The sequence below is a fragment of the Hetaerina americana genome, unplaced genomic scaffold, assembly GCF_022747635.1.
Source record: "Hetaerina americana unplaced genomic scaffold, ioHetAmer1.1.p SCAF_4, whole genome shotgun sequence".
Lineage (NCBI taxonomy): Eukaryota > Metazoa > Arthropoda > Insecta > Odonata > Calopterygidae > Hetaerina > Hetaerina americana.
Genome location: NW_027286985.1, coordinates 9,970,370 through 9,997,675, shown reverse-complemented (window position 1 = coordinate 9,997,675; position 27,306 = coordinate 9,970,370). Strand labels below are relative to the sequence as shown.

The 27,306-nt window shown below is 36.5% G+C and overlaps 1 protein-coding gene across 1 annotated transcript in view; it reads left to right on the top strand.

Moving 5' to 3' along the window:
- Positions 1–19,362, top strand: part of LOC139692064 (uncharacterized) — a 102,616-nt gene extending 83,254 nt beyond the window's left edge. Inside the window, exons 6-12 of the mRNA XM_071590093.1 lie at positions 1,534–1,662; positions 4,268–4,397; positions 11,318–11,440; positions 11,926–12,139; positions 13,510–13,767; positions 18,091–18,182; positions 19,060–19,362. Of these exons, the coding sequence (XP_071446194.1) occupies positions 1,534–1,662; positions 4,268–4,397; positions 11,318–11,440; positions 11,926–12,139; positions 13,510–13,767; positions 18,091–18,182; positions 19,060–19,362 (1,249 nt within the window). The remainder of the gene's footprint in view (positions 1–1,533; positions 1,663–4,267; positions 4,398–11,317; positions 11,441–11,925; positions 12,140–13,509; positions 13,768–18,090; positions 18,183–19,059) is intronic.
- The last annotated feature ends 7,944 nt before the right edge of the window (positions 19,363–27,306 follow it).

Below are 27,306 nucleotides of genomic sequence, written 5' to 3'. Positions count from 1 at the left end.
AAATAGTCCCTTATTCCATTTAACCCATCACCAAATACATAGTATTGCCTTAAAATTTAAAAGGCCAAAACAATACTATACATATGCATACACTTAAATGCATATAGACAGACAGACATGTATTACGCACAGCTATGTATGTCTAAACAAATTTATACATACATACACATATATTAATTAATATGCACCCACACATGCATTGCGAATAAATTAAAGTGAAGAAAGAAAATAAAGAAAGTGAGCAAAGATGGAGGTTTGTGAAAAGAGCTAGTGAGAGGGTGGCGTTGCTCACTTAGTAAAAATCCACTTAGAAAAACACTCACGAAGAAAAGGAGAGTGTGACAAGCCTGTAAAAACTCTATTAATTCGAGGAAGGATACATATGCATTGTGATGATTATTTTTCACATTGTATGTGTACATATTATCATGTCACTGAAACAGAAGATAAGAGATTGATAACATTATTAAACATGTAAAGTGATGAAAATCATAGTATTAAAACTATAGATTGTGATAATGATGCAAAATACTACTGTTTGAGATGACAAAAGAAAAAGTAGGCAAGGTAGAAAAGATATCCTGTAAAGCATCCCAGTGAAAGGAGAGACAGGTATAATGGTTAAAATTTGTACCTTAGGAAAATGAAGTTGTAAAGTGCTCTCTTAAATGTTGTAGAAATGTTGTACTTATTGGTATACGAGTTGTTAAATGAAGCGTGAAATATTTTTGTTCAATTGATTTAACAAAAGCATCTCGCATCTTTAACTTAGCGATTGAAGTCATGTATTTCTATCAAAATCAGTTTCGACAAAGCATCTCTTCCAGGACATATGAGAAAAATTAATTAGATTAATATAATTCCAATTCCGACTATGTCTACTCATCATAACCTATTGGAGTCGCTTGTCATTTACACCGTAGTATTCTTACCTTTCCAACACCAAGTTTTAATTGGTAACATATACCCTTTGCGCCTACTATAATCAGTTCATGCATGTGTGCACAAAATAATTTCACGCCCGAACTAACAACCTATTTGTCCAATCACTGGAATTAAAGTATGCTTGGTTTTCGAAATAATTTTTTAATTCCATAAAAATCTTTAAACTTTATTTATCTCATTTTAATTTAACTTAAATAAAAATTGATGACTGAAACTTTTTTTAAAAAATTTGCACGCCCTATAATGATTTATAAGAGTATTGAATACATTACACATGTGTAACTTCATTGGTTTTGATCAATTAATGTGTTTTACCGGTTTCCATTCGTCCAATCACCAATTTATTCTCCAAAATTATCATTCAACTCTTAGATATAGATTATGTTTCTTTAGGGCGACACATATTTTTCAAAAACCCACCATCACTGTAACTAACGATGCAATAATAAATTCCAACATCACCATAAATTCAAACAATTGCGAAATAGAAATTTCTAAAACTTACTTGCATGACATAATATTCGTACAAAATAAATTAGAATGTGATATTTTATTTTGAAATGGTTATATTTTTACTTCATGCCACAGGAGACATGAAATATTGGAAAACAAAGAACGAGAACCAAACGTGAACGATGCCATTAGTTACTTTGACTCAATGGTAAGCTACGTGGATGAACTCCGTAAGCTTCAGTTGGATCTAAGAAGAAGAATAAGGTATGTTTTTTTCAAATTAAAAATTATTAATATTTTTTGTGCGTTTACTGACGTAAAACTAAAAATATATTTCATATTATAACGATAAAAACATTCATAAAACCATAGTCTTTGAGGTTACCTATGAGAAGAAAATTTTTGATTATTTAGAAAGTATGGCTTAACTCTGTAAAGTAATACATCCATTAGTGCGGTATCAATATTTTTTCAGCTGTTCCAATTATATGAGTGTGTGGTTTTTCAGACGCGCCACCATTTACACTGATGAGGTAGCGTCAGAAAAAAATTCAGTTTTTGATGTCTTATCTTTGTGAAATTTCGTACTTTAATTAAATTACAACTTTTTTATAGAACTAAAAATATTAAAGTACACTAAGCTTTCTCAAGGAAGAGGTAATTGATGGCGTTGAGTAAGGATGCTTGTCTCTGCATTTCCAGGTTCTCCATTTGTACATTGAATTAAATAAATGTCCACACTGATCTTTTATTCAATTCTGTAAAATTTTGGACGATTTTTACGTACACTTATCAGACAGATATGACAATAGTCCTGGGGAATTGGCCCCCCTACCCTGATGATTGAATTCCACACGACATCGGGCTTAGTAATTTGTGTACTCTATCACCACCCAACAAACCGACCTTAGGGTTGGTTATTGCGTTTATGTTTTATATGACAAACGATTGTGCATACGCACAATTCAACATGGACATAAATTGGTGAAAAAGAATATTACTCCTGCAAAGTGTCCATTCTCAACATGTCGGCAGCAGCACTCTTAATGGAGTCGCTGTAAGGGGTGGTGTGAAAATGGAAATATTCGTTATTAAGATGTCATTGCCGTAAATATTTGTTTTAAAGGCAATACGCCTAAGCAAATCAAATATGAGTTAGGCGCTGTGTACGATTATGGGAGCATCATTTATGATCGTGAAATTTTGGACAGCTGATTTTAAACGTAGCCGTACAAGCTTGGCTGGTGATGAGCGTTCGGGGCGGTCAAAAACTATGACAACCAATGACAACATCGAAAGCGGTCTCCAAGTGCTACCGAGCGACCGTAGAATTAAGGCTAGAGAGATAGCAGAGGCTAGGCACATATTTTGCCATAAAGTGATTAAAAATTGAACTTGCGTAAGTGCTCACTTTGAACCAAAAGAATGCCCAAAAAACATTTGATGGCTCTTAGAATAGTTTAAGCTAAGCGAGTCAGATTTTATTTATCGATTCATAACTGTAGCTTGAACGTGTATGCACCAACGAGACGACACTCGCATGAGACGAGAGAAAGGTTAAAATAGCAAACTGCAGAGAGGGAACGTGCTACGGAATAGGCGAACAAGGTTCCATTGGCGATCGTGTTTTTTGGGACATGCACGAAATCATGTTCATCAATTATATTCCAAAAGTAAACCAATAATGGAAGAGTATTCGGGATCATTATTTGAGACGCTGAAGGCAGGTACTGCAAAAAAAGAAGACTGCATTAAAAGAAGAAGTAAATGCTTTTCCATCAGGACAGCGCACCTGCTTACACTTTGGTGGTCACCATGGCTAAAAGTCACGAACTCAACTTAGAATTGGTTGAATGTATTCATTTTATTCATCTGATCTGGTTCCCGATGACGTTTTCCTGTTTCCTAAAATGTTCGCTTGGAGGACAGATATTTTCGTTGGACGAGGACGTTATCGAATACGTAAACGCTATTTTGTGGAGAAAGACGTCAACCACTACTCGGAAGGATGGTTAAAAAATTAGCATTAATGCGGGGAATAAAATGTATCGACTTAAAAGGAGACTATGATGAAAAATGAAAATAAATTTGAAGAAAACATGTCTCGTTTATTTGTTAGGTCAAGATGTCTTCAGACTAACCTATTTCATAGCCCAATTCAAAGTTATAATATTTTTAAGTTAAATAAATTATCATCAATGCCTTCCTTTTATGTAAATAGGGAAATTTTGGTTGAATTAGGTTCCATTATCTTTGAGAGTTCTTTAACGCCTCAAAAACGTAACCAGCAATACATGCATGTATGCGTGCAGCCTATGCTGCAGGATGTTTTCAAGGCCTAATCTTTCAATGGTTGAACCAAAGACATTTCAAAAAGGTTTCAAAAAAGTTTCAAAGCAGTTGATTGAAAGGTACATTTGCATATAGATGCGGTAATGATCTATTGTAAACATGTGATGAGCAAATTATTTGCATTGAATGATGGAAAATAATGGTTTTCCAAGACCATAGTTATGAATCTAATACGAGGCTCATCGCCAATATTAATTCAGTTGATATAACTTTGCTGCGATGGTTAATTGAAGGATAAAGTAATTATCATATGATTTTTCACATTATTATAATTTAAATAAGATTTCATAAAACTATTTCACTTTTTTTCTATCATTATTGTGCAACCTTGTACTCTTTGAAATTGCAGGATTTTGAGACTCGAAATGCTTATAGTGACTTTCCTCTCTCAATTCTCTTTAAATTAAATTATGACAGAAAAAGGTAATGTCATTAAATTTTAAACAGATTGATAAACCAGAGCATAGTTGAAGTTCGAGGAATGATTGCTTCAATCTGATTTTTGCTTACTTTTCAGGGAGTATGTCAATGATATTCTCCGGAAGGCTAACAATGAGGAAGCAGTTGGAGTGGCCATATTGGCACTCGTTCTGGTAGTTTCTCCAATCATTATAATCCTCGTCAGAAATGCCGTGGCAACTATTCAGGTAAGGCGCTTAATTTTTCTCATTGATATATAAGCTATAGCTATGTGATTTTTCGGGCACCAGATCATCCTGGGAAACCATAACCGGCACAGGGAAAGGAACTGTCCCCCCTACCCTGATGTGTTAATTTCACACGTCGTATAGGGCTTAGTACTGGGTGAACTCTACCATCACCTACCAAACCACCCTTCGGGTTGATTACTGCATTTATCATAATATCAAATTGTTTCTATAATTAAAAATTATTTTTAAAAGGGATGTAAATGTGTATATATTTCTTTACATATTTTCGTCGGACGAGGAAATTGTGGTTGAATGATTGATAGCATTATATGTTAATTATAGACTAATCCGCCCTATTCACAAAATAATCTCATATTATATTCTCATTCATCAAGTATTTCTAAAGATTCTCTCTCTACACACACACACACACACACACACACATAATATTATTTATATGTATATACATATGTAAAGACACCGAATCTTAAATGTAATCCTTGATGAATTAATAAAAATAAGCATGCTTCTACAGGTATGAGTAGAATATATTAGATCAGTTAATAAGAGAATTAATTCTGAGGATGTGTCTGCGCCAGTACTTGGATTGTTCTTTCATCGATCAATTGGTTTAATTATTTTTTTCGTGTTTCAATTTTGTTCTTTTTTATTTAATAGGAGAGTTTTTATTTGAATTATTCTCAGTTTTTTATTTGGCAGAAATTCAATATTGGATTTATTCTCATCGTTACTGCTCTAGCTTATGTGTTATATGTATGTAATCCCCAATGAAATTGCCAATTTATAGATTCTCGCTTTGATATCAACTGTTGTGTGCAAATTTTTAGTACTAGGTATTTCAGGTAACCTGATACTCTTGTAATTTTTATACTTGTGTTTTATTTTCTCCTGTAAGTTTCTCTACCTCCCCATCTCATTTTTCGTCCATTTTTATCATTTCGTTTATTCAGCATTAATAATCATATCGTATTTTCATTCTCTTAAATTGAATTTGAGTAAATGTCACTGTATGCTGTTTATTCTTTCAAGTAGGAACACTGCTTAAATTCTAAGTATAATGCGTTCCAGTCTACAACGTCGTTCCTTTTGTAATCTGTGTACCATTTCAATCGTTTGAATCTTAAATAAAAGTAGGTCCAACCTCTAAGTAAGATTTCATTTCAAATATTTAGTTACAACTGCTTTTCTCATTTTATTCTGATCATAATAAGACAACATCGATTTTTAAGAACATTTTCCATTATGAATACGCGGAACCCTGCCTTTTATAGTGTTGCTATAATATTTATGACTGCAGCTCTACAAAGAGGTGCAAGGGTAATAATTGATGGAATTATTAGGTTTATCTCTTTTCATTAAAATATTTTAAGAAGTGTAACCCTTTAATGCATTCAGTGATAATTTTTTCCGATTAATAAAAATGAACATACGACTAAATGCCATTTTTCCGATTACCAAAACCTTGTCACGACTCTTCACCACAGCTTCCTTCCGCAACCATCTTAGCCAACGGTCATCTTCATAACCATCAGTATTTATATCCTAAGACTGGTTCGCTGAGGCCCTTCATCCTTCTCTATTCTGGGTTAATTCCCTCATCCCTTAAATCTTTTTCGTTATTCGTGCTATTTAAATTTTTCTGTGAACGTGTCTCTTCGTCTTCCTCGCGGAATTTTCCTATCACTTTTTCCCTTTCCATCATGTTTCTAAGGATTCCATTGTAATGAAAGGTTTGTTCAATATATCTAGTTCTTTTTTGCCATAATATAGATAGATAATTTCTCATCATATGGTCCTTTCTTTTTCTTCTATAAAAAATTCTACTTCCTCCTTACTCACTTTGTCTGTCCAAATTGATATTCAGCGATATCCTCTTCAGTGGCATGTGCCAAAGGTTTCTACTCAACGCTGGGCTACTTTTCTTATGATCCTGTGGAGAGCCATGGAACATTTGCCGTACGTTTTAACAAACTGGTTCCTTGTATTCGACCTCAGTTTCTTTGAACATAGAAGATACCAACTTCTTTATGAATGCCTTCTTACCTCAGACTATTCTTCACTTGATGTCAGTCAAATATTTTCCAATTTAAGTTGTACTTCTGCTCAGGTAGAAAAACGATTACACTTTCCGAAGGTTATCTTAATATTAATTTTCTACGTTTCTAGCTGTTTCTGGCAATCGTCGAAGATAATATTGCATTGTAACTCATTTCATTAGTTAATCTGCTCTGTAACCTCCGTAAATAATTAGCGTGTCTTCTGGTATTTTGTTAACATTAATTATTATAAATGTGCGTATCTCTTACGTTCCATTTAGTTATCCACCTTAAATTTGCCGTTATTACTCTTGCTAAATTACGATTCTTAAATAAATTAATATAAATTTAATGTGTCAGCGATCTTACTCGTGAAAGTTTCCTTTGATTATTTTTTTGACGATGGCACACATTTTCATTTCTTTTAGTTCATCAATATATTCTTTAACACAGTGATCAATTCATTCCATTTACCGATTCTTAAAATTTGTGTACTTATTCTTCGAAGAAGTAATATATTTGCATTGTACATAAAAAAATCTTTTCCCAATTATTTGCTTTTCTATACCATGCCAAAGTTTTCATCTTGCGTTATGGATCAATTCGGGATCCGAAGAATTACCCTGGATTTAGTGACTATTTGTTTTAATGTGGTGATAGGTTGTCATCCTGATCGGGAATCTTTGTTTTGTGCCCCGTCCTGGGACTTTTAATGCGGTTGGAGCTGGAATCCTAGCGCCTCCCAAGGGTCCGATATCTACAACCGGGTTTTAAAAATTAAAGTAATTCCGTTAATTATCAAATAATAAATGAATATGGTTTTCATCAATCCCTTAAATTGCCTCACCATTACATGATATGCGTGTATTAAGAGCGATAATTTAGTCCAATGATTCTTTCCACTCGAAGCACACGATCAATATCGAATGTGAAAATATATAGACTACCCCACCGGCAATCTATCTTTAGTTAAATTTACTGGAGGGTGTCCAAGATCACTACGGTAAGTTCATTTTGCTGAAGGAAGCAGATTTTTGTGGCAAACTTCCCATTTCCCTCAAGTTTCCTTAATCTCCTCTCCTCCTCCTTGATTCAGGTATATGTATATATCTGAATCAAAACCTTTTAAGTGAAATGGGATTCATTTCGTTATCTGCCATGCTCGGTTCCGTTGTTTTCCAAGCATGTAAAATAGCTCATCCATAGATCATCGATTGATTTGAGGGAGGAAGGGATAGCTTAATTGGAAAAAAATATGTGTTTATCACTGTAACAGTTCTCTACTATCTAATTCTTTTATGGGAAAAAATAAAAGTTTTTGCATGGGTGAGCGTTTAGAAATTTAAAATTCACTAAATACTATGCACATAAAAAGAAATGTAGAGAAAATTGTGAGACAAGAATTATAGATGAGTATAATAGAAGAAAAAACGAACATATAAAAAAGGGATATCGGAAGCGAAAAACAAAACTAAAGTAAAAGTAAATAGAAAAAGGACCCGGAAACCATGGATTACACACGAGATGATTAGTATTATTAAAAAGAAAAGGAAATAGAAAAATGTAAGCTCATATTTTGGCAGATACCTGTGCAAAAATTGAATAAACTGAAGCGTGACACTTATAGAGTGAAAGGGGCGCGGTGGAAGACGGAATCCGAGGATATGAAAAGTTGAAAAAAAAGATAGGGCGGTAAAGATACGCAGTACAGGAAAAAGAAGCACTGTAAGGAATTAAGTAGGAAATATCCGACCAAGCAACCAAAGTGAAGTCAGGAAAATTACTACTTGGACCATAAAAAAATCAGGATAATTGAAAGGTCAGCAAGCTTCAATATAGAAAAGTAATATGGCGTAGATGAGACTTCAGACATATTTAATGGTGATATAGAAAGAGTATTAAAGAATTCAAATCAAATATGCGGCGTAAGTAGACAAAATTCTGCGGAACTACTCAAAGGCTTAGAAGAACGCTGGAGGGATTTTTTTTATGGACTAATTCTTGTCCAAATATTTCGGCAGATCAATGTAACGTTGTTCCTATTCCAAAAATGGAAAGGAAGCCATATAGGTGAGAAATACAGAACAATGGGCTTGATTTCACACGCAGCTGAAGTGGTTCTCAGGATCATCGTCAAGCGGATGGAGAGCAGAGCAAATCATTACTTAGGAAATGATCAATTCGCGTTCATGGGAAGAGGAGAGTTACACGTGATATCATGGCAGTAATGAAGTCACTAAGGGCCAGAAACAGAAAACAATGTTTGCCTATTTTGAGTATTTCGATAATCCGTTCGGTTAAGTGAAATGGGAGAAGCTAATGAATATGTATTGCAGAAAATAGGAGAAAATTGGAGGGATAGGAGATTTATCCGTAACCTATACATTTTTTAAACTGCTCAGGTGCAAGGGATTGGAGAGTCCAGATAGACTGTATTAGGAAGAGGAATAAGGCAGGGTTGTCCATTATAACGTGTCTTATTCACTGTATATGTGTAGTAAATGATTATATAGGCATGGAAAAACCCGGATGTAAGAAAAAAGTTTGTAGACAATTTAAATAATTACTTAGTTTTGTTGATGATCAATTATTATTTTTCCAGTCTGCCCAGGGGTTAAAATCATAAATAATTGCATTGTAAAGTCAGTGCGTTAGGTATTAAATAAGAATGAGAAAAATAAAACCAAGTTAATGCACTTTTTGATGTGAAATAAAGCTACGTTAGTCGCTAAAGTTTAAGGGCAAAATTAAAAGTTAGAATAACAGTCGGAAGATGATCACTGACGTAGGGACCTCAGGAGAAGAAACACATTAGGCAAAGAAGCTTTTACAGGAAAGAGGGTGTTAAAGACAGGGACGTTGAATAAGTGCTAAGAAAAGACGTAAGGTGTGGGACGTGATTTTTTTCAGTTCGGGTTAATGGCCATTGAACTAACACGATGGATATTCAATTGAAATGAAATTATTGACTTTGTGATTCCACACACTTCCACACAAAGCGTGTGGAATTACAAAGTCAATAATGTCATTTCAATATGTTATGCAAATTCCATACAGTTACGCCGGAGACAACACATTTTGAGACAATAGATGTTGGTCACAATCACTTAAAGCGTGGATGTTGAGAAGGGTTGAAAGATAAAATGGATGCAAAAGAGAACCAGCAAATAAAAAAAGAGTTAGACGTGGTTGGGGAGGAGAAAGGGTTTGGAGATATTCCAAGAGGGCAGGAAAGATGAATGTAGTCGGCGATGGTATGTTGAAGACTGTGACAAAGAATAGGATGTTAGTCAGGCGGTTTAGGGGAAGCTAGACATTTTGGATGAAATGGAGGGAAAATAAAAGTACTCGGAAATGAAGAACGTTTGCTCTAGTGTGGGGTGTCTAGTTGTCTTTATGGACGGAGCCGGAAAGTACAGCGAAGATCAGGCTGTGTCTATTTAAAACTTTCTTTAGACTTCCAATAATATTATTAATAATGTATAAATTAATGTCGCAATTTTTCTTATATAAATATTTACTTATATATTGTTCGAAAGCTAATTCACCCTTTAAATATCTTATTGTAATGGAAAATTGGTTATACATTGCACGACAGTCTAATCAATCTAATTAGTCCATGGAAATTTTAAATTCATGTATTTGATTATCTTTTATTTCTCTGGAAATTGAAAATGTTATTTGCTTTTTTTAGATCATCGCTTTGCTATACGTATGTAGAGTGAAGCGGTGATCTAGATATTTGATTCAAACAATTTCCTTGCCATAGCTGTAGAGTATGAATGGCTGAATATAAGTTGGTGTCAAGGGAATTCTTGTGTAAAATCAATTCTTTCCATGCACCATTCTAATAGACGTTTCGGCTTTTAAGGAATATGCGAGGAACGCTATCCATTAAAAATAATATAAAAAGCCATTGGTACAGGATGAATGGATCACCTACTCTATTTAATTGGCCCGAGTGAATTGCAAATTGATTTCGATTGGGGTAGTACTGTTCATTTTATTACTTTTCTTAACAGTTTTCAATCCACCCGTGAACTTCATTCATGTGGATGTTGAGTAAGACGTGTTAAAAGCTATCAATTTGGCTTCGATTTCGTATTGCCTTCAGTTTTATTGTCATTTAAAAATGTTTTAAATCATTCTGTTGATCAATAGGCCTGCAGATACAATGAAGTAATTGGAAAATAAAAGAGGTTCTTCTTTATATTATGATTTAAATCGTAGGATTAACTTAGATACATTTTAAATATACTTTAAAAGTGTTTTGTGACAAAAAGTCATTCACAGACTGTAGCCTCTGCATGGATTATTCTAAATTCCTTCATGATAATCTACGAGAAGTTACCGTTTAAATATTCTTATCTGACGAAGTGGTTTCTTTTTTGTTACAGTTTTAATCAATTGATCGATTAGGAGAAGTACTTAGGTTACTGTCATGTGCCGCCGCTAACGTGTACATATCGCGGGATCATGCCAATCTCTCAGATTTCCTCTACAACATCAGTAATATATTACTGACTGATATATGGTGTTTTTGCAACAGTTTCAATTATTGTGCTCCTAGTAAATTGTACAAGACTATGAATATATTAAAAGTAGTTCAAATTCGTGGACGAGCATGGGTATTATCGTGGTAAAGTACTCACACACAGGTAAAGTACGTGGTAAAGTACTCACTTACTCCTGTGCATTGACCTTAGATTCATATTATGCTAATTTAATGTGAAATTCAAAATTAATTAGACTATTAATTAAATTTTATTGAGTCTAAAATCAATTTCAAATCCAATGACATCGCGTAATACTAACTCATTTACAGATAACGGTTTCATTCACTCAGATGTATCGTTACAGATGTACGCCGCCAGCCTTGTGGCGAAGGCAAGCGAACTTAGAGAAGAGAAACAAAAGAGTGATTCTCTTTTATTCCAAATGTTACCGCCGAGTGTGGCCCAACAGCTGAAGCAAACGCGGCAGGTGAGTGATTTTGAGTGGAGGAGTACTTGCTATTCGACACTGCTGTTTTAGTAAAATACAGCCCTGTGTGTGTATATATATATATATATATATATATATATATATATATATATATATATATATATATATATATATTTATATATATTTATATATATTTATATATATTTATTATATACATACATATACATATTTATTGAAATATATATATACACACTAATAGAAGAATTTGGACATTTGCACAACTATCTTTATTAATACCTTTGATTAAGTAACATAACTACACATTATTTTAGTATTAGATGCAATAGCGGATCAAAAATGCATTTGTTGTAGCATAAAATTCTCCTGAAATATAGGATATGTTCACAAATTTACAATTTTTAATATTAATTTGAAGTCAATTGCTTCATTTTCCTGACTTCACTCATCTTAAATATTCAAGTAAATACTGTATGTATTTATCCATTCTGATTCTTCCCATATAGGTCCCTGCGGAATTTTACGAATCAGTGACCGTCTACTTCAGCGACATCGTTGGATTCACGGAGATTGCTGCTGAGAGTACACCCCTTGAAGTTGTAACATTTCTCAACTCTATATATAAACTCTTCGATGCGAGGATCGAGAGATACGATGTATATAAGGTGGAGACCATTGGCGACTCTTATATGGTTGCCTCAGGACTACCCGTTAAGAACGGTATGAAATTGTGGTGGGTCGAAATGCGAGGGTTTAAAACCAATGGTTGTATTCATATCAGATTATTGAAGGAGTAAATATAGATGGGATTTTGATCTGTAGATGTGATCATAAATTTCAATTTCGTAAGAATTTTTTCACGCATTTTAGAGTGGACTAAATATTAATTTATGTCAAACTGGACGCGCATATGTCCAGTAGAAACCGTTATTTTTTTATATAGAGGAATACAAAATACTTTTTGGAAAATATCATTTCCCAGTTTGTTGCATATTGGCTTTGCTATACTTTTTCTGCTTGTGTGCCCACTTAGAGTGAGTTAGATAAAAAATTGTATGACATCCATGTGAAAACATGTACAAATATTCATATGAATCTGCATTTGTTTCCGGCAGTTTTACCGTGACAAAATTTTGTATATCTCGCTAGCTCTAAAAAATGATTTACAATTAGTTTGCTTTATTAATCTGAGTTCATTAAGTGTAACTAAGGGCAAATATGAGGGTTACATTTTGAATTCCAGATATTTAATTGTTTCCGAAAAGTGAGTTCAACAAAATAACTATTCAAATTCCATCTAAATTTACTCAATTTTTGTAAAAAAAATATGGATGCATTATAAATATACTAATTCGGGTGTACTATAAATATGTCCGACTATATAATATAGAAATATTGGCTGAGAAATGAGAAATTCAAGGGGCGTAGTTGGTATTCACAAGTCATGGGGAAGTATGAAAGATGCTTTGGCCTTGTTGAGAGAATGAATGAAAACCGAACTATCGAGTACACATTTTCTAAAATTACTCTAAACTGTACTCCTTTGTTTTGCTTACCCCGGAGGGGAATGGCATCAAATGTATAAAAATATGCATATTGAAAAATGGCATTATCAAGTTTGCAGTAGAATTCACCTGATTATGATATGGTCACATTGAAACCGGTCGTATCAAATTTTATTTCGTGGAAAATTGCCTATTTTTAAGTAATCATGATATTCCACCATATGACGCCTGGAACGTCTCTTTTTATTTATGTTAAATAATCGTATCGATACGTTACATTGTAAAAGATGATGCCCCATCAGAATTCTTCGCTCGTTTCTTGAAACACCTGTAAGCCAATCCTCAGCAATGAGAATTGGTTTCATACCAAACATGACTTGGCAGAATTCTACGCAAACGGATGGCATTTGAGATGATTTTATAGACCGTATTGGGTCGAAGGAGGTAGAGAATAAATTCTTCCACCACCAATCTTGAGTGTGGATAGGGTAAGGCGAAGAAAGGGTTTGATGGTGGGAATGGAGGTGGAAGTGGTTGAACCATTTTAGATAGATGAACTGACGGCAGGTGTATCCTGGCGAGCAGGCAACCAGCACGTGTCCGAGGTGGCTACAATGGCGCTGGACCTGCTGGCCGGCTCGACGGCCCTCCGCATCCCGCACCGGCGGGCCGCCGTGGTCGAGAAGGCGGACTCGGACGATGGCGGGGGGTGCAAGCTGCAGATCAGGAGCGGTATTCACACGGGGCCCGTGGTCGCCGGCATCGTCGGCTCCAAAATGCCGAGGTACTGCCTCTTTGGAGACACGGTTAACACGGCCTCGCGGATGGAGACGACGGGAGAACGTGAGTGATCCTCCGAGTCCCATCTACTCGGACTTCGCCTGCTTGTCTAAATACGCGCTTTTGTTTCCCACGAATAGACAAAATTGCGAAACATCTCTTTAGTGGAGTAATTTTTAAGGTATTTATTACGACAACTCAGCAATTTAAATAATGTTTGTTAGGTAATCCAAAACCAGGAAGAAAAAATGCGGAAATAATTCTTTTTTTAACCGCAAATGAAATTTACTCGGCCCTCTGGTCTAATTAAGTTAGTTATTAATGTGTTTTCTGTCGATCACAGCTTTACTGCAAATAATGGCTGACAAATTACAACTGGTGAAACGTTTCCTTCCAATTGACATTCATTCAACAAATCTAGGGAATTTGAGACTGTAATAGATGCGTGTAATCACAGCATCATAATTGGCACAGAGTCTTAGCTTAACGATAGCATTACATCGGCCGAAATTTTTCCGTCAAATTACAATGTCTATCGAAGGGATAGAGGTGGGAGGGGCGGAGGAGTATTAATTTGTGTTTGTAGCAACATAATAAGCTTTTTAGATTGGCAAAAAAGTAACTGTGAGATACATGTGTGTAACGATACGTGAAGCAGAAAGTAGCAAATGGTTAAATATAATTACTCTGTATAGAAGTCCAAGCGAAGGTATGCACTCGTTGGAGATCCTTGCTGACTATTGTTCTGAAAACCCCCAAGATAACATCATCAAAGCCGGGGATTTAAACCTTCCAGAAATAGGGTGGGGGAGCAAAACAGCGGCTGGCGGGCAGGCACAAGATCTGGTAAATGGTCTCATTAACGAAGACGGGTTTACCCAGGTAGTAAATAAGCCCCCTAGGGGAGAAAATACCCTGGACGTTTTTCTACTTAGATCTCCAAACCCTATCATTAGTATAGATGTCTTTCCGGGAATAAATGATCACGCAGCATTGTGCCTTCAAATGGACTGGTTTAGATCAACAAAAGGAGGTATGGGGGATTAAAAGAATATTTGGCAATATACCTGGGCAGATACGGAAGGGTTCCGAGAATTTTTAAGGGGCAAGTTTCCTGGATGGGCAGCTAGTGGAGCGACCGTGGAGAAAATATGGGAAACATTCAAAGAAATAATTCTTGAAGGGCAAATGAAGTACGTTCCCATAAAAAAATTGAAACAGAACACTGATCCGGAGTACTACAACAAAACCATAGAAAAACTCAAAAGAGCGGTAAGAAAGGCACACAGATTAAAGAATGAAAGTAAAGAAATGTCACACCATTACAGGACCTTGGTCCGGAACCTAAATAGGGAAAAGAAAAAGGCAAAGGAAAAATTTCTTACAAATACTATTTCGAAAGACAGTGAAACGAAATTTTATAGATACATGAGAACGAGGAAAGATAACAGGGAACGCGTGAATATATTAAAAACTAAGGAAAATGGCATTGTAACAGACACTATACAAATAGAAAATATATTCAACTCCTGCTTTACGGATGTTTTTCGGGGAATGGAAAACAAAAAGGAAAGTAAGGCTTGCCTAAATAGCTCAGAAACGACAGAGAACTTCATCAGCATAACAGCACCAAATAGCTCACTGCCCTCGATAAACGGTATTATCGTGGAGGACTCGTATTTTGTGAAAAAAATAAGGAGGATGAGGAAAAATTAGTCAGTGGGACCGAATAGTATCTCAATTGACATTCTAAAACTGGGTGATCCGCAATAGCGTTGTATCTGAGTCATATATTCAAAGTAACTTTAAATAATGATGCCTTCTCCAATAATTGGAAAAAAGCAAATATTACACCAATTTTCAAGAAAGGGGATAAAACATTAGTCAACAATTATAGACCGGTAAGCATAACCTCAGTTGTTTGCAAAATAATGGAAAAAAAGAATCGCTGGCTACATTCGGGAATGGTGGACAAGAGATACATGGCTATTCAAACACCAACATGGGTTTAGAACTCGTATGAGGTTTATACTCGTATGAGACGTAGCTTTTGGGGTTTAGCCAATATATCGGCGGCGCAATAGATGAAGGAAAGGATGTGGATGCAGTAATTGTTGATTTTTTGGCAGCTTTTGACCGAGTGCCTCACGATAAATTATTGTTAAAGTTGGATTCGTTACCATTGGACTTGAAGGTAAAACAATGGATAAAAAATTTTCTTAAAGGCAGAACTCAAAAAGTAAAATTTTCAAATGAGGCGAGCGTTTTAGCAGGAGCTCCACAACACAATGTCCTAGGGTCATTACTCTTCATAATTTACGTAAATGATCTACCAACAATTTACATTCCCAAATAAGACTCTTTGCTGATGACTGCATTATATACAGATGGGTCGAGCATGTAAATGACCGCATAATACTACAAAATGACATCGATTGCCTTGATGGAAGATGTGGAGCTATTGGCTGTTAAAGTAATAATCTCAAGAAAGAAGATCCTAAGGCCAATAAAAATAATTAAGAAGAAACTCCTATACCGGTATTTCGGTCACACAGGTGACCATCAACGGAGAGAAAATCAAATAGGGCACTTGAACTAAGAAGAGGAATGTGCACAGGCACCGTCCAAAGCCAAGTCACTTGACTTTGGACGGTGCCTGTGCACATTCCTCTTCTTAGTTCAAGTGCCCTATTTGATTTTCTCCCCGTTGATGGTCACCTGTGTGACCGAAATACCGGTATAGGAGTTTCTTCTTAATTATTTTTATTGGCCTTAGGATCTTCTTTCTTGAGATTGCCTTGATGACTGGGTTACAAATAATAATAATATGGGCATCAATGTTAGTAAGAGTGAGCATATAATTTTTTCAAATAAAAATAATGCAGAAAAGGAATATTACACCCTCATTGGAGAAAGAATCCCATGTAGCAGTTATTGCAAATATTTAGGCATTTACTTAACTAGGGATCTTGGGTGGGGAGTCGAAGTAGATAATTTGACACGGAAGGCATTTAAAGTATTGCATTGGGTAATGAGAAATTTAAAAGGAAGTAGCGTAGCCACAAAAGAAAAAGCATATAAGGTACTGGTTATCTCTATCCTAGAATACTCCTCCATAGTATGGGATCCATATGAGGTGGGACATTTTGAAAAGATAGGAAAAGTTCAAAGAAAGGCAGCAAGATATGCACTCGGAAGGTACAGAAGAACAGATAGTGTCACGGAAATGGTTTGGATATATTGAAATGGGAGAGTTTGAAAAATATAAGAAAAAGGAGTAGGTTAGGCGTGATTGAATTAGAATTGTTAAAAAGGACGAAGCATGGGAAGATTTATGGCAAGTGATAGAAAAACGACCATTTTTAAGAGAAAAAACGACCACAGTTTCAAAATAAAAATAAGGACGCAAAAAACAAATGAGAAAAAATACTCTTTTTTTAAATAGAACTATTACTGATTGGAACCAGCTGCCTGGAGGTTTGTTTGAGCCCTTTCCATCCAATTTTAGAACTTTTAAGTATAAATGTAAAGCAGCCACTGGGTAATAAACTTCATTATAGTTATTAAAATATTGTTTGTATGTGATGTGGACGGTATTTTGTATGTGATGTGGAAGTTTCTTTGCATGTGATGTGGAAGTGTCATTGTATGAAAGAATATTTTGTCTCTTATCTGTTTTTATAGTGCGTGTATGTATGTAATTTTCGTTGAAAGAGTTATCTTTGATCAAACTTGACCGTTGCCACCAGGAAAATCGCCTAATTGCCATTAAAAAAGAAAATAAATAATAAATGTAAGCACTTTCACTGCCTGAAGCATAGAGGTATCCAGTACCACTCTTTACGCTGATGAGTGTAGCCTTGGCATTTCAACACTAATATCAAAAGGCTAACTCAATTAAAATATTTTAGGATTTATAATGTAATATTCGATATTTTCATAGTCTATAAATGACTTGTTGTTATAAATGCCATAATTCTGGTAAATCCAACTCTTTGTATGCTATTTGGCACGATAAAACCCTTTGTACAAACTAAGTTTTCAATGGATCGCAAGAATTTAAAGGCTATCTTTCAATAAACCATAAAACCAATATGCATTGAATATACGATGCGTTGACGGCGATTTAAAAGCCGAAAAACAAAGTTCCAAGTCTATTCTCATAGGGTCATGCACGCTTTTTTAAATAACCCTTTCAGAATTTAAATAAATCATGTTAATAGTATCTGAAATGTCTTTTTTTACTCCTGATGATTGCATTAACCACCTTAAAGAAACATTACATCATACTTTGCATAAGGTATTGAATCAAGTATGAAGTTTAATGCTTGCTTTTAGCTCTTCTATGGACTAATCATAATTAAGACCCTGTTTTTCTTAACCAAGCATTAAGGATTCATATCACCCTGGAGATGAAGGAATCCTTAGACTCAGTGGGCGGTTTTACCACGGAGCATAGAGGCCTTGTTGATGTTAAGGTAACTATTTTTATAATATTTATAACTCACTGTATCCTAATGTGTTTTGTAGCTCCCTCAGCATTTAGCTTCAAAATACTTCACAAATTGAATGCTACACAGCTTTTAATATCACTATTCGTTTGAATCATTATATACCTGATACTTTTCAATCGTTGCTACCTTGGTTTTACATTTGGTGAAATGTTTTGAGATGGTTCAAAATTCAGGTGTTATAAATTTGATTTTTATAAAGCAATATGATATTATTCGGAAATCAATGGCCCTTTAATTGGTTTACGTAATCGGAGATGAGGCATACGCGTTAAATAATTTTTGTATGATGCTGACGAAAACTAATACTTAAAGGCTTTTTGGTTCGCATAAAATGTTTATTTTGGTGAATACAATATTGATTTCTTAGCCACTGTCAATGCTTAAGGAATATTGGAAATTTGCCTGAAAGTAAAACCTGCAACTGTACGATTCATAAAAAGTTGCTGAATTTTAATTATGATTCCAGTTTCATAAAGCTCCAGCATATATATTTGGTTACGAATTACTGTTTGTATTAACAAGAAAGTCTTTTCCGTACTTGATTAAAGAAAAATGTAGGACATAATTTCGAAAGCTAACGAGTCACCTGGCGACTGAAGGTGAGTTACGGAAAATTGAACCAATAAGATAACTGTTTTCGGCCAGTTCTATGACCACGAACAGAACGGAATAAGCATTAATTTAAAGTGCCTCAGAGCTTTAAATACCTAGTTATGGAATGAAGGCAAAAAAATGTTTTTTCTAATCGATCCATACCTCATGGGCGTAACTTATAGTTGAGACTGGTGTTCGTTTTGTGCAAAACAGTCCGATTAAACAAAAAAAATTATTACGTTCCCAGGGTAAGGGGCTGATGGAAACATATTGGCTGACCGGAAAGATCGGAGGGATAGTCCGGGCTGCCGAACTGGACACTCCCGGATTTTTCGAGGACGTCCAGCCGGTGTTCATGAGGAGCCTGAGGCCGGAGAAGGCCCCGAAGGCTGGGAAGGAGAGGGGAGGCAGCGCGGGTACGGCGGCCGCGACTGCGCCTCCGGGTCCCCACGGGCCACAGGGCGCTGCGGCGGCCATCGCGGGCCCTGTTCCGCCATCGACGGTGGCGATGAGGGACAAGGAGCGGGAGAGAAAACAAGAAAGGGCTTGAGTTTATCAAGAAAAGATGCTTTGTGAACGTGCAGATATTCGCACGAGCAGAAGCACGAACGTTGAAAGATTCCGAATGAAAGTTCACTGGTCCGTAAAAGGTATTATTTTTGGTAGCATGTTGATGGAAAGAAGGTATAACATTTCTTTTCAATCGAAATCCATTTAAAATGTGGATCTCTTCAAGAGACATTCTTGTTTCGAGTTTCAAATCAGTCCGAGCTGTCTACCTCCTTCTAAGTCAATTAAAAGAGTTAATTTTTGTTAATGTCCACCTCGGGTTTTTTTTCGCTTAAAATGAGCGAAAATTGTCTCCGCTCGTTAAAAAAACCGTTATTCACGCCCTAAAAAAACCCAAGGGTTATTCCTTTAGCGAGGGGTAAGCACAAATGTCAAATATGCACAATATTCTATACTATTCTAGGGCGCTTGGGTTGCTCTCTGGTCAATGTACGTCGACACATTTATTTTACTAGACTGTTTCTTTAAGAAATTTTCATTTAAATCTATTTTATAATTAAATATACTCTGATTTAGTGGCGGAGGCTGAAAGTAATTCAGAAAACATATCAAGGAGGTATTACTAACTAGTATGGAGAAAGCGATTATTTATGTGAAATTTTAATTGGGAGAGTTAAAGATTTTGAATGCATCTGAACACCAATCAAGTTTAGACTTCCGTTATTTTTGGGTAAAAGTATCAGTAATACTGTATGGTTATTGTAAAAATTATGAAATAATTAATATCCGTGTACCCCAAAAACTGCTCTGCTTGAAGCATAGTATTTTTTCATCTTATGATAAAATGAACACAAAAGCATTTATCAATTTCCCTGAACTCAGTTTAAATGTTCATATTTTTGAGAGGCATATCAGGGGATGTGACAACACTGCTACCGGTAAGGAATAACGGCCAATTAATTAAAAAAAAATAGAAAATCACATAGCCGAACCTGACAATTTACGTTCTAGCATGTTTACATATGGCTCAAAGAGTCTCCGTAAAAGAAAATGTATTAGTTATCTGATTTAAGGGTGTAAAAATTGTAGTTTACCGTTAAAACTTCGTCGAGTAAATTATCTGAAGTGTGCTTCCTAATGAGGGGAGACTAAATATTGTCTCTGATCAAAATGTTGAATATCTAGTCAAAAGCGTAAACTTTTAACAATTAATTCTTAAAAGCCTCACGCATAATTCAATGACGTGAATATGCATGGGTCAAAAAAGAGTCATTGGGATGTAAAAAAATAAAGTTTAATGAATGGCTTTAGTAAAATTTCCATTCGATTCTTAGTTTTAAATGTTGAAATTAATTAATCAAGGCATATTATCATCCGGCGCATTACTTGTTAATATCTTACGTAACCTGACGTAACAATTTCCGCATGGCGTGAAATAGAAGCTAACATTAATTTGCAAAACGTTGTACAACTGCCCTGCATATCTCATTCAATTTGACAGTGAACTCTGGCGTACGCATGCGAGTTTTCTATACGTAGATTTCGTTGCATAAATAAATCACCTCTGCATGTATGTTTAATTTCGAGAAGTAATTTTTAAAAAACGAAAAGTGACGGACACTTTCCTATGGACATATTTTAATGCAGTAACCCACTTAAAAGAGAAAAGAATCCGCCTTCTAATGACAATACTACGGCACTGGTCGAGTTATCAAATCACCTTTAATGCCTAGTTGAATATTTTCGATATTTACTAACGAAAACTGTTAGAAGGGAATTATTAATATGCATTTCCAAATTTTCGAATTGTTAATAATTTAGTCATTGTGAAAACATATATAATTATCTATATATATTTATTATGTATGCTCTGCTATTTATTACCATGTTCCTAATGTACTTTTCCCACTGTAATTTTTTAAAAATATTTTTAACCTGTGAATTAAATGTGCGTGACGGATATTTCATGTACCATTGGTGACTTTACGTGGCAGTCACGTGAGATTAATGTATCATGACACGCATCCATATACTTGTGGACTTGAGATTACCGCCGTCTTGTTATTCTTACAAGAAATATTTACGATTTTAATTGAATTTTCGTTATGGGTTGCAAACACCATATGGAAGATGATATTTTTGTTGGTTTGTGTTATTGCCTACATAGTCTAAACATTCCTGCATGATTGTTTGGGTGTATTAAGGTATCAATACGTTTTTTGTATTCTTATGCACGTAAAACTGAAATATATGGAAGTACATCGTTGTTGAACAATATTAAAGTATTCACTTACATTAAGTACTACTATGTGAGCAAAGTGCATTTCTAAAGTTTCATCTCGAGTTGTTAGAATAGCTTAAATGTGCACATTTTATTGAACAGATCCTTGAAAGGGGAAACTAATGTGAGTGCTAATTTGTCAAGCGATTTAACACTTAAGAATTGAGAGATGCTTGTTCTCATTAAGAAGTAGCGTCTGTTTTGAAACGAAAGGGAAAATCACTGCTTCGAGGAGTGCATGTATGTATGTGAGTGAACTTGTGATAAATAGTGTCGTGAATGTGCGTCTCTTAGAGAAAAGTGTATGACTTTTGTTTTCAAGTGGAGAAAGTAGCACTACTTAACTGTGGCACAAGAAGTACTTTTATTCAATGTGAATGAATCCGAATAAGCATTAATGCATGTACGTAATTTGTTTCAATAAAAGAAAATTGCATATGATCTCATAAATGTCACGCTTGCTGTTTACTATTTCGAACGTTACCTTCAAGATATATTTTACGTAAACCGACGTATGTCTTAAAATGGTGATCGTCAAAATATTTCATAACGATTTTGCCTTGAATTCAACTGTTAATGAATGCCGAATCATTTCCTGGTATTTACGGGGACATTTATGGTGAAATTAGTCTAAGCAGAACCAAGGGGCATCGAAAATTGTCACGTAATCACAGTTAAGAGGTGGGTTTGGTCATTCACTCTAGCTCTATTCATCACTGGTGAAAAATTAACTGCACTTCTGATTTGAAAATATAATATTTAAAACATTTGTGTATATTTTGTATAAATTAATTAATATGTCGTAAAAATGGTATGAAGTTAAGCTCTTTCATCTCAAATTACACATTTTGTTTAATTATCTCTTTTCGTGAGCACATGAAAAGATAATGGTAAAAAAAGGAACATCTTGTTAATTAAGACGAGTTTAAATGTAGGAACTCAAAGAAAGTTCCGTCTTCACGGCACGTTACTCTGATGTGATACAACGAGTCTACATCTACATCAATACCCTGCGAGCCACCAAAAAGGTGTGTGGCAGGGGGTGCAGCACCAGGAGGAAAGGGTAAGGGATGAGGGGGTTAGGGTTTTTCAAATGGTTGGGGAAAGGTGGGCGGAACCTGCAAAAAAATATAAATATACTAGTATAACCCTGCGCAGTCGCTACCTTGTAGGTTAATACTTATTATGTCGAACCGACTCCTGGGGGATTTCGATTACAAGCATTCTGGTCTCTTATTGTTCTTGGATAAAATGACCTTTTAAACCTATCAGTCTTGCAGTCTATCCCCCTGGTCTTATATTCGTGATCCCTCCGCCCGTAATACGTTGGGGTTCGTATTATGTTCTTGATGTCATCGGAAAAGGACCCATTTTTAAATGTTTTAAATAAGTTTAATCTATATTGTAAACACCGCTGTGCAATGGAATCCCAGCCTAGTTTTCTAGCAAAGTGGTTACGCTACTGCGTTGGTCATAACAATTTTTGACAAATCCAACCCCCCTCCACTGAACTCGATCCAATTCCGAAATCGAAATTTATCTCTTGAGGATCCAATATACTGGCAGCATACTCTAGGTGGGGCCTGTCTAGGGCAAGAAAACATCGTTCCTTCACATTTTCATCAGATTTACCTAGCACTCTTTTTACAAATCCCAATTTTTTATTTGCACGACCGCATATTTCTCGTATGTGCTTTCCAAGTGCATGCGAGTAAAGTATGTTTTACGTCAATTTTTCTGACTTTTCATATGGGACTCATTATGAAACTTAATATAATTGTATGGATTGTTTATCGATGGCTGTGGCGGACTGAGACAATAAAACCTTATCAAAAAACAACATGGTGGTCGACCAATGAAGTGATCAATGAGAATGAGAAGTAAAAAAAGCATTGAAAACGAAAATCATTTTACTCTTCATGGTTAAATGCACGGCTGTTCGAGATAAAAGTGCTCTGTTTATGCTCTCTACTCCTAGGACGACGCTGCTAATCTCTGATATGGTCATCAATTTTGAAGAGCTTACCCTCAATCGTCTCAGAGACCAGTCATGAGCACCACCTCATCCTACTTGACCCGTCAACGATTTTTGGCGGCCAAAGAGTTCCGATTGTTGACCTTTACTTCTTACAACTAACAGGGCCCTGAAATGCCCCGAGTAAAATGTAGAGGACAGGGTATGTTGGTGGGCCATAGTTGGCCGAACGAGTGGAGGAGGAGGATGGGGGGGCTCTCGGTGTCTTGTGCATGCGCTGGGCTCTATTTGATTGGGGCCGAGCACCTCAGCTTCGGAATTTCTAATTCGAATCTGACGCATTCGACCAGGTCTCGATAACTCGCAGCGAATGAAAAGCAAAATAGGCGACTCTTGTCTGCGGAGTGGATCATGCGGGAGGAAGCTCGCGTTTAATTTTGTGCGAGTCGCTGAGAGCTACACATTAAGACGCGAGGTTTCGTGTCTGCAGAATATTTGGCCGTCAATCTTGATAGCACTGGCTGAAAAGAGGAGTCGTCAAGTTGTGGAGACTATTGTGTACATATACTCCATCATAACGAAACCTATTATTCAATTCTGCAATGATCATAAACATCCATTCTCTCTCTGGCCCTCAACCTGAGCGGACCTGCCTACTGAGCGCTCCTGATAACCGGTTTGACCCACCAGAGGCTACCTGCCTGCCAGCTTGATTCTTGGTGCTTTTGGTTTTAGTGAAGTGTAGTGTAGTGTCAACGTACACGTTGCTTCGTTCATATAGTTTTCGTTTTGTGTGTGGTTTGTTAACCGTAGTGTGTGGTAGTAGTAATTTATTTTAGTGGATTGTGGTGGTTTTTGTCCTTCGATTCTGATTGGTGATCGGCGAGTGCTTTCCTTTTTTTTACTACCTTTTTTTGTCCTCTGAAAGCCAGACCTTACTCAAGCATCGTTTTTTTTCCGCTAGGCTTCATATTCCATTCCAAAGCGTAACTTATTGATTGAGCTAAATTTAGCTAACCCCTTTTAGAAATTTTAGGATAGTGTATACAGGTTAGCTTTTGTTGGGAACTCGGTGGTTAAATTAGGATGGCTACATCTAGGTCCCCTGTTGCCATGCTCGAAGGCACTGGCGAATGCGCGGCTTTAAGGGCCCGTGTCGTCATGTTGGAGAGAATGGTGCGGGAGCTTCGATCGGAGATCGCCGGCCGGAGGGCTCCCCTTAGGAGAGATGGTGCTTGGGGCGGGAATACGAAAACCCGCCACGCCCATAGGGATGCACGGATGCTACACGTGGCTGGGCGATTAGAGACCTACCCCGTGTCCCATCTCTCAACGAGGGAGTGTCTCACGTCCGTAGGTCGAACGATTGGAGGGTCGTCTCTCGGGGCAAGGGGAAGGTAACGCTGCGGCAAGGATTGGACTCTGCGGAGGCAGATATCATCCCCGTCTCCACCAGGTACCAGGTGCTGTTGGATGACAGCACCACCGTACCTGCAGCCCCTACCCCTACTCCGAGGGCACTGCCTAGGGTAAGGCATCAGCTGTCGGGAAGGGAGGGAACCGTTATATTAGGCAGCTCCAATGTCCGGCGTATAATGAAACCGCTGCGCCGCAGAGTCCAACAGGAGGGAGGTGTTGGACTCTTGTCGTCCTGGTGTACACCAGGCGGCGGGATACCCCAGGCGACGCTGGCGGTGAAGGCGGCCGTCAGTAATACAGGCTGCTCCAAGCTACGCATTGTGGCTCACGTCGGGAAAAAACGACGCCTCGGAACGTGGATCTGAAGAGATCCTGCGCTCCTTTAAGGAGATGCACTCGGAGGTGAAACGAGTCGAGGCAGAGTTGAAGGTCCCAATTAAATTAAGTATATGTAGTATTGTGCCGCGTATAGACCGCGGAAGGCTCGTTTAGAGCCGGATTGAGGGTTTAAATCAGAGATTGCTGGGATTTTGCCGGGGAATCGGAGCTAACTTCGTTGATCTGAGGCCCGTCCTCTCATCGTGTCGTGCACCCCTTAATCGCTCCGGGGTCCATTATACTGCCGAGGCATCGCAGTTTGTAGCGCGTAGGTTACACGGACACGTTTCGAGGGTTTAGCATAGCTGGTAGGCAAGATCGTAGGTCATATATTGGGATAAATAAAGTAGAATCCAGCGCTTTTTGTCAATTCAGATCAGGTTATGCCTCTCAAATCCCCAAAAAAATTGAACAAACAAACACTTCCGTTGAAACAACATATAACCCACGTAAATTTAATAAAATTGGTGCTTCTAAATACATAACAGCTAGCAATGCGAGTGAATGTAATTCTTATGTCTCTGTTAACCACGAATCGTCTCAAAACAGTTTTGTGAGTGCACATAAAACCGAAAAACAAAAAGTAATTGACCAAATTAAAATTATAAAATTAAACTGCCGTAGCATTAGAAACAAAATATCGGATATTGAACATATTTTTCTCAGTACAAACGCAGACATTGTAGTTAGAACGGAAAGTTGGCTCACGGGAGATATAGCAAACAATGAGGTTTTTCCGAGTGGTTTCACAATTTACAGAAGGGACTGACCAAATAGATTGGGTGGGGGAGTATTCATTGCTGTAAAGTCACATCTTAGTAGCCAACGATACGAATGCGACGTAAATGACATAGAAATCGTGTGGTGCAACATTAAGGACTACAATGGGAGAAGCCTATTCGTGTGTTCATTTTACAGACCCCCAGATTCAAACACAGATGTTCTACACAAGCTCGACGAACAAATATCCACTCTCAGCAGCAGGCATAGCAACAGTATTAAATCCGAGATTCATGCTAAGAGCTCCTTCATATATTCACAAAACACTCTTTAGAACAAATTGTTAAATCACCAACACGGGGCCAAAGCATACTAGATATCTTTGCGACTTCTATGCCCGAAATCATTACTAACATTGAAATAATAGACGGAGTCAGTGACCATAAGGCTATTTTTGTATAGTTAAAAACTAAGTTCGTCAAAATAAACAAAGAAAAGCGTAAAATATACCTATACAACAAGGCAGATTATAACGAACTACGACAATATTTAAAAATAAAATTACCAAAATACAAGGCAAAAACACTGACAACCAATACAGAGAACACTTAGAATTATTTCTTAAATATTTTACACGAAGGAATGAAGACGTACATCCCGTCCAAACTCAAATGCAGTAACAGTAAGGAACCTAGATGCTACAACGGGGAAGTTAGATCGGCATTAAGAAGGCAAAGATAGCTACAGTCAAATTTCAAAAAGAGTTTAAAAAGTGACGATGTAGTTTATGTGAATAAATCCAAACAGCAACTAAAAGAATGTCGTAGTAAGACTAGGACTGTATAGTAAGACTGTGAATATCTTTTTGCATTTCAACAATTTGAGCCAATTGAAAGAAAAAACCGCAGTAACACCAAGTAAAATGCATAGTTTCAACAATGTCCCTCATGTGGTGTGTAAAATGATGTGTCTAGCTGTAGTTGATACTATCAAAGCCATCAAACTAATGCTATCACAAACAGAATGTTACATCCCAGAAACTGCGGGAGATGCCACGACAGTAACTTTTAACAGATTCATCTATTAAAAGTGCATTACAATGCAACAATTTCAGAGTGTTAAAATCATCCTAGTCAAGGTGAATGACTTTTATATTGAAATTTTTGCATTAAAATATTACTCATTTAAAAAAACCATAAATACAGTAATCA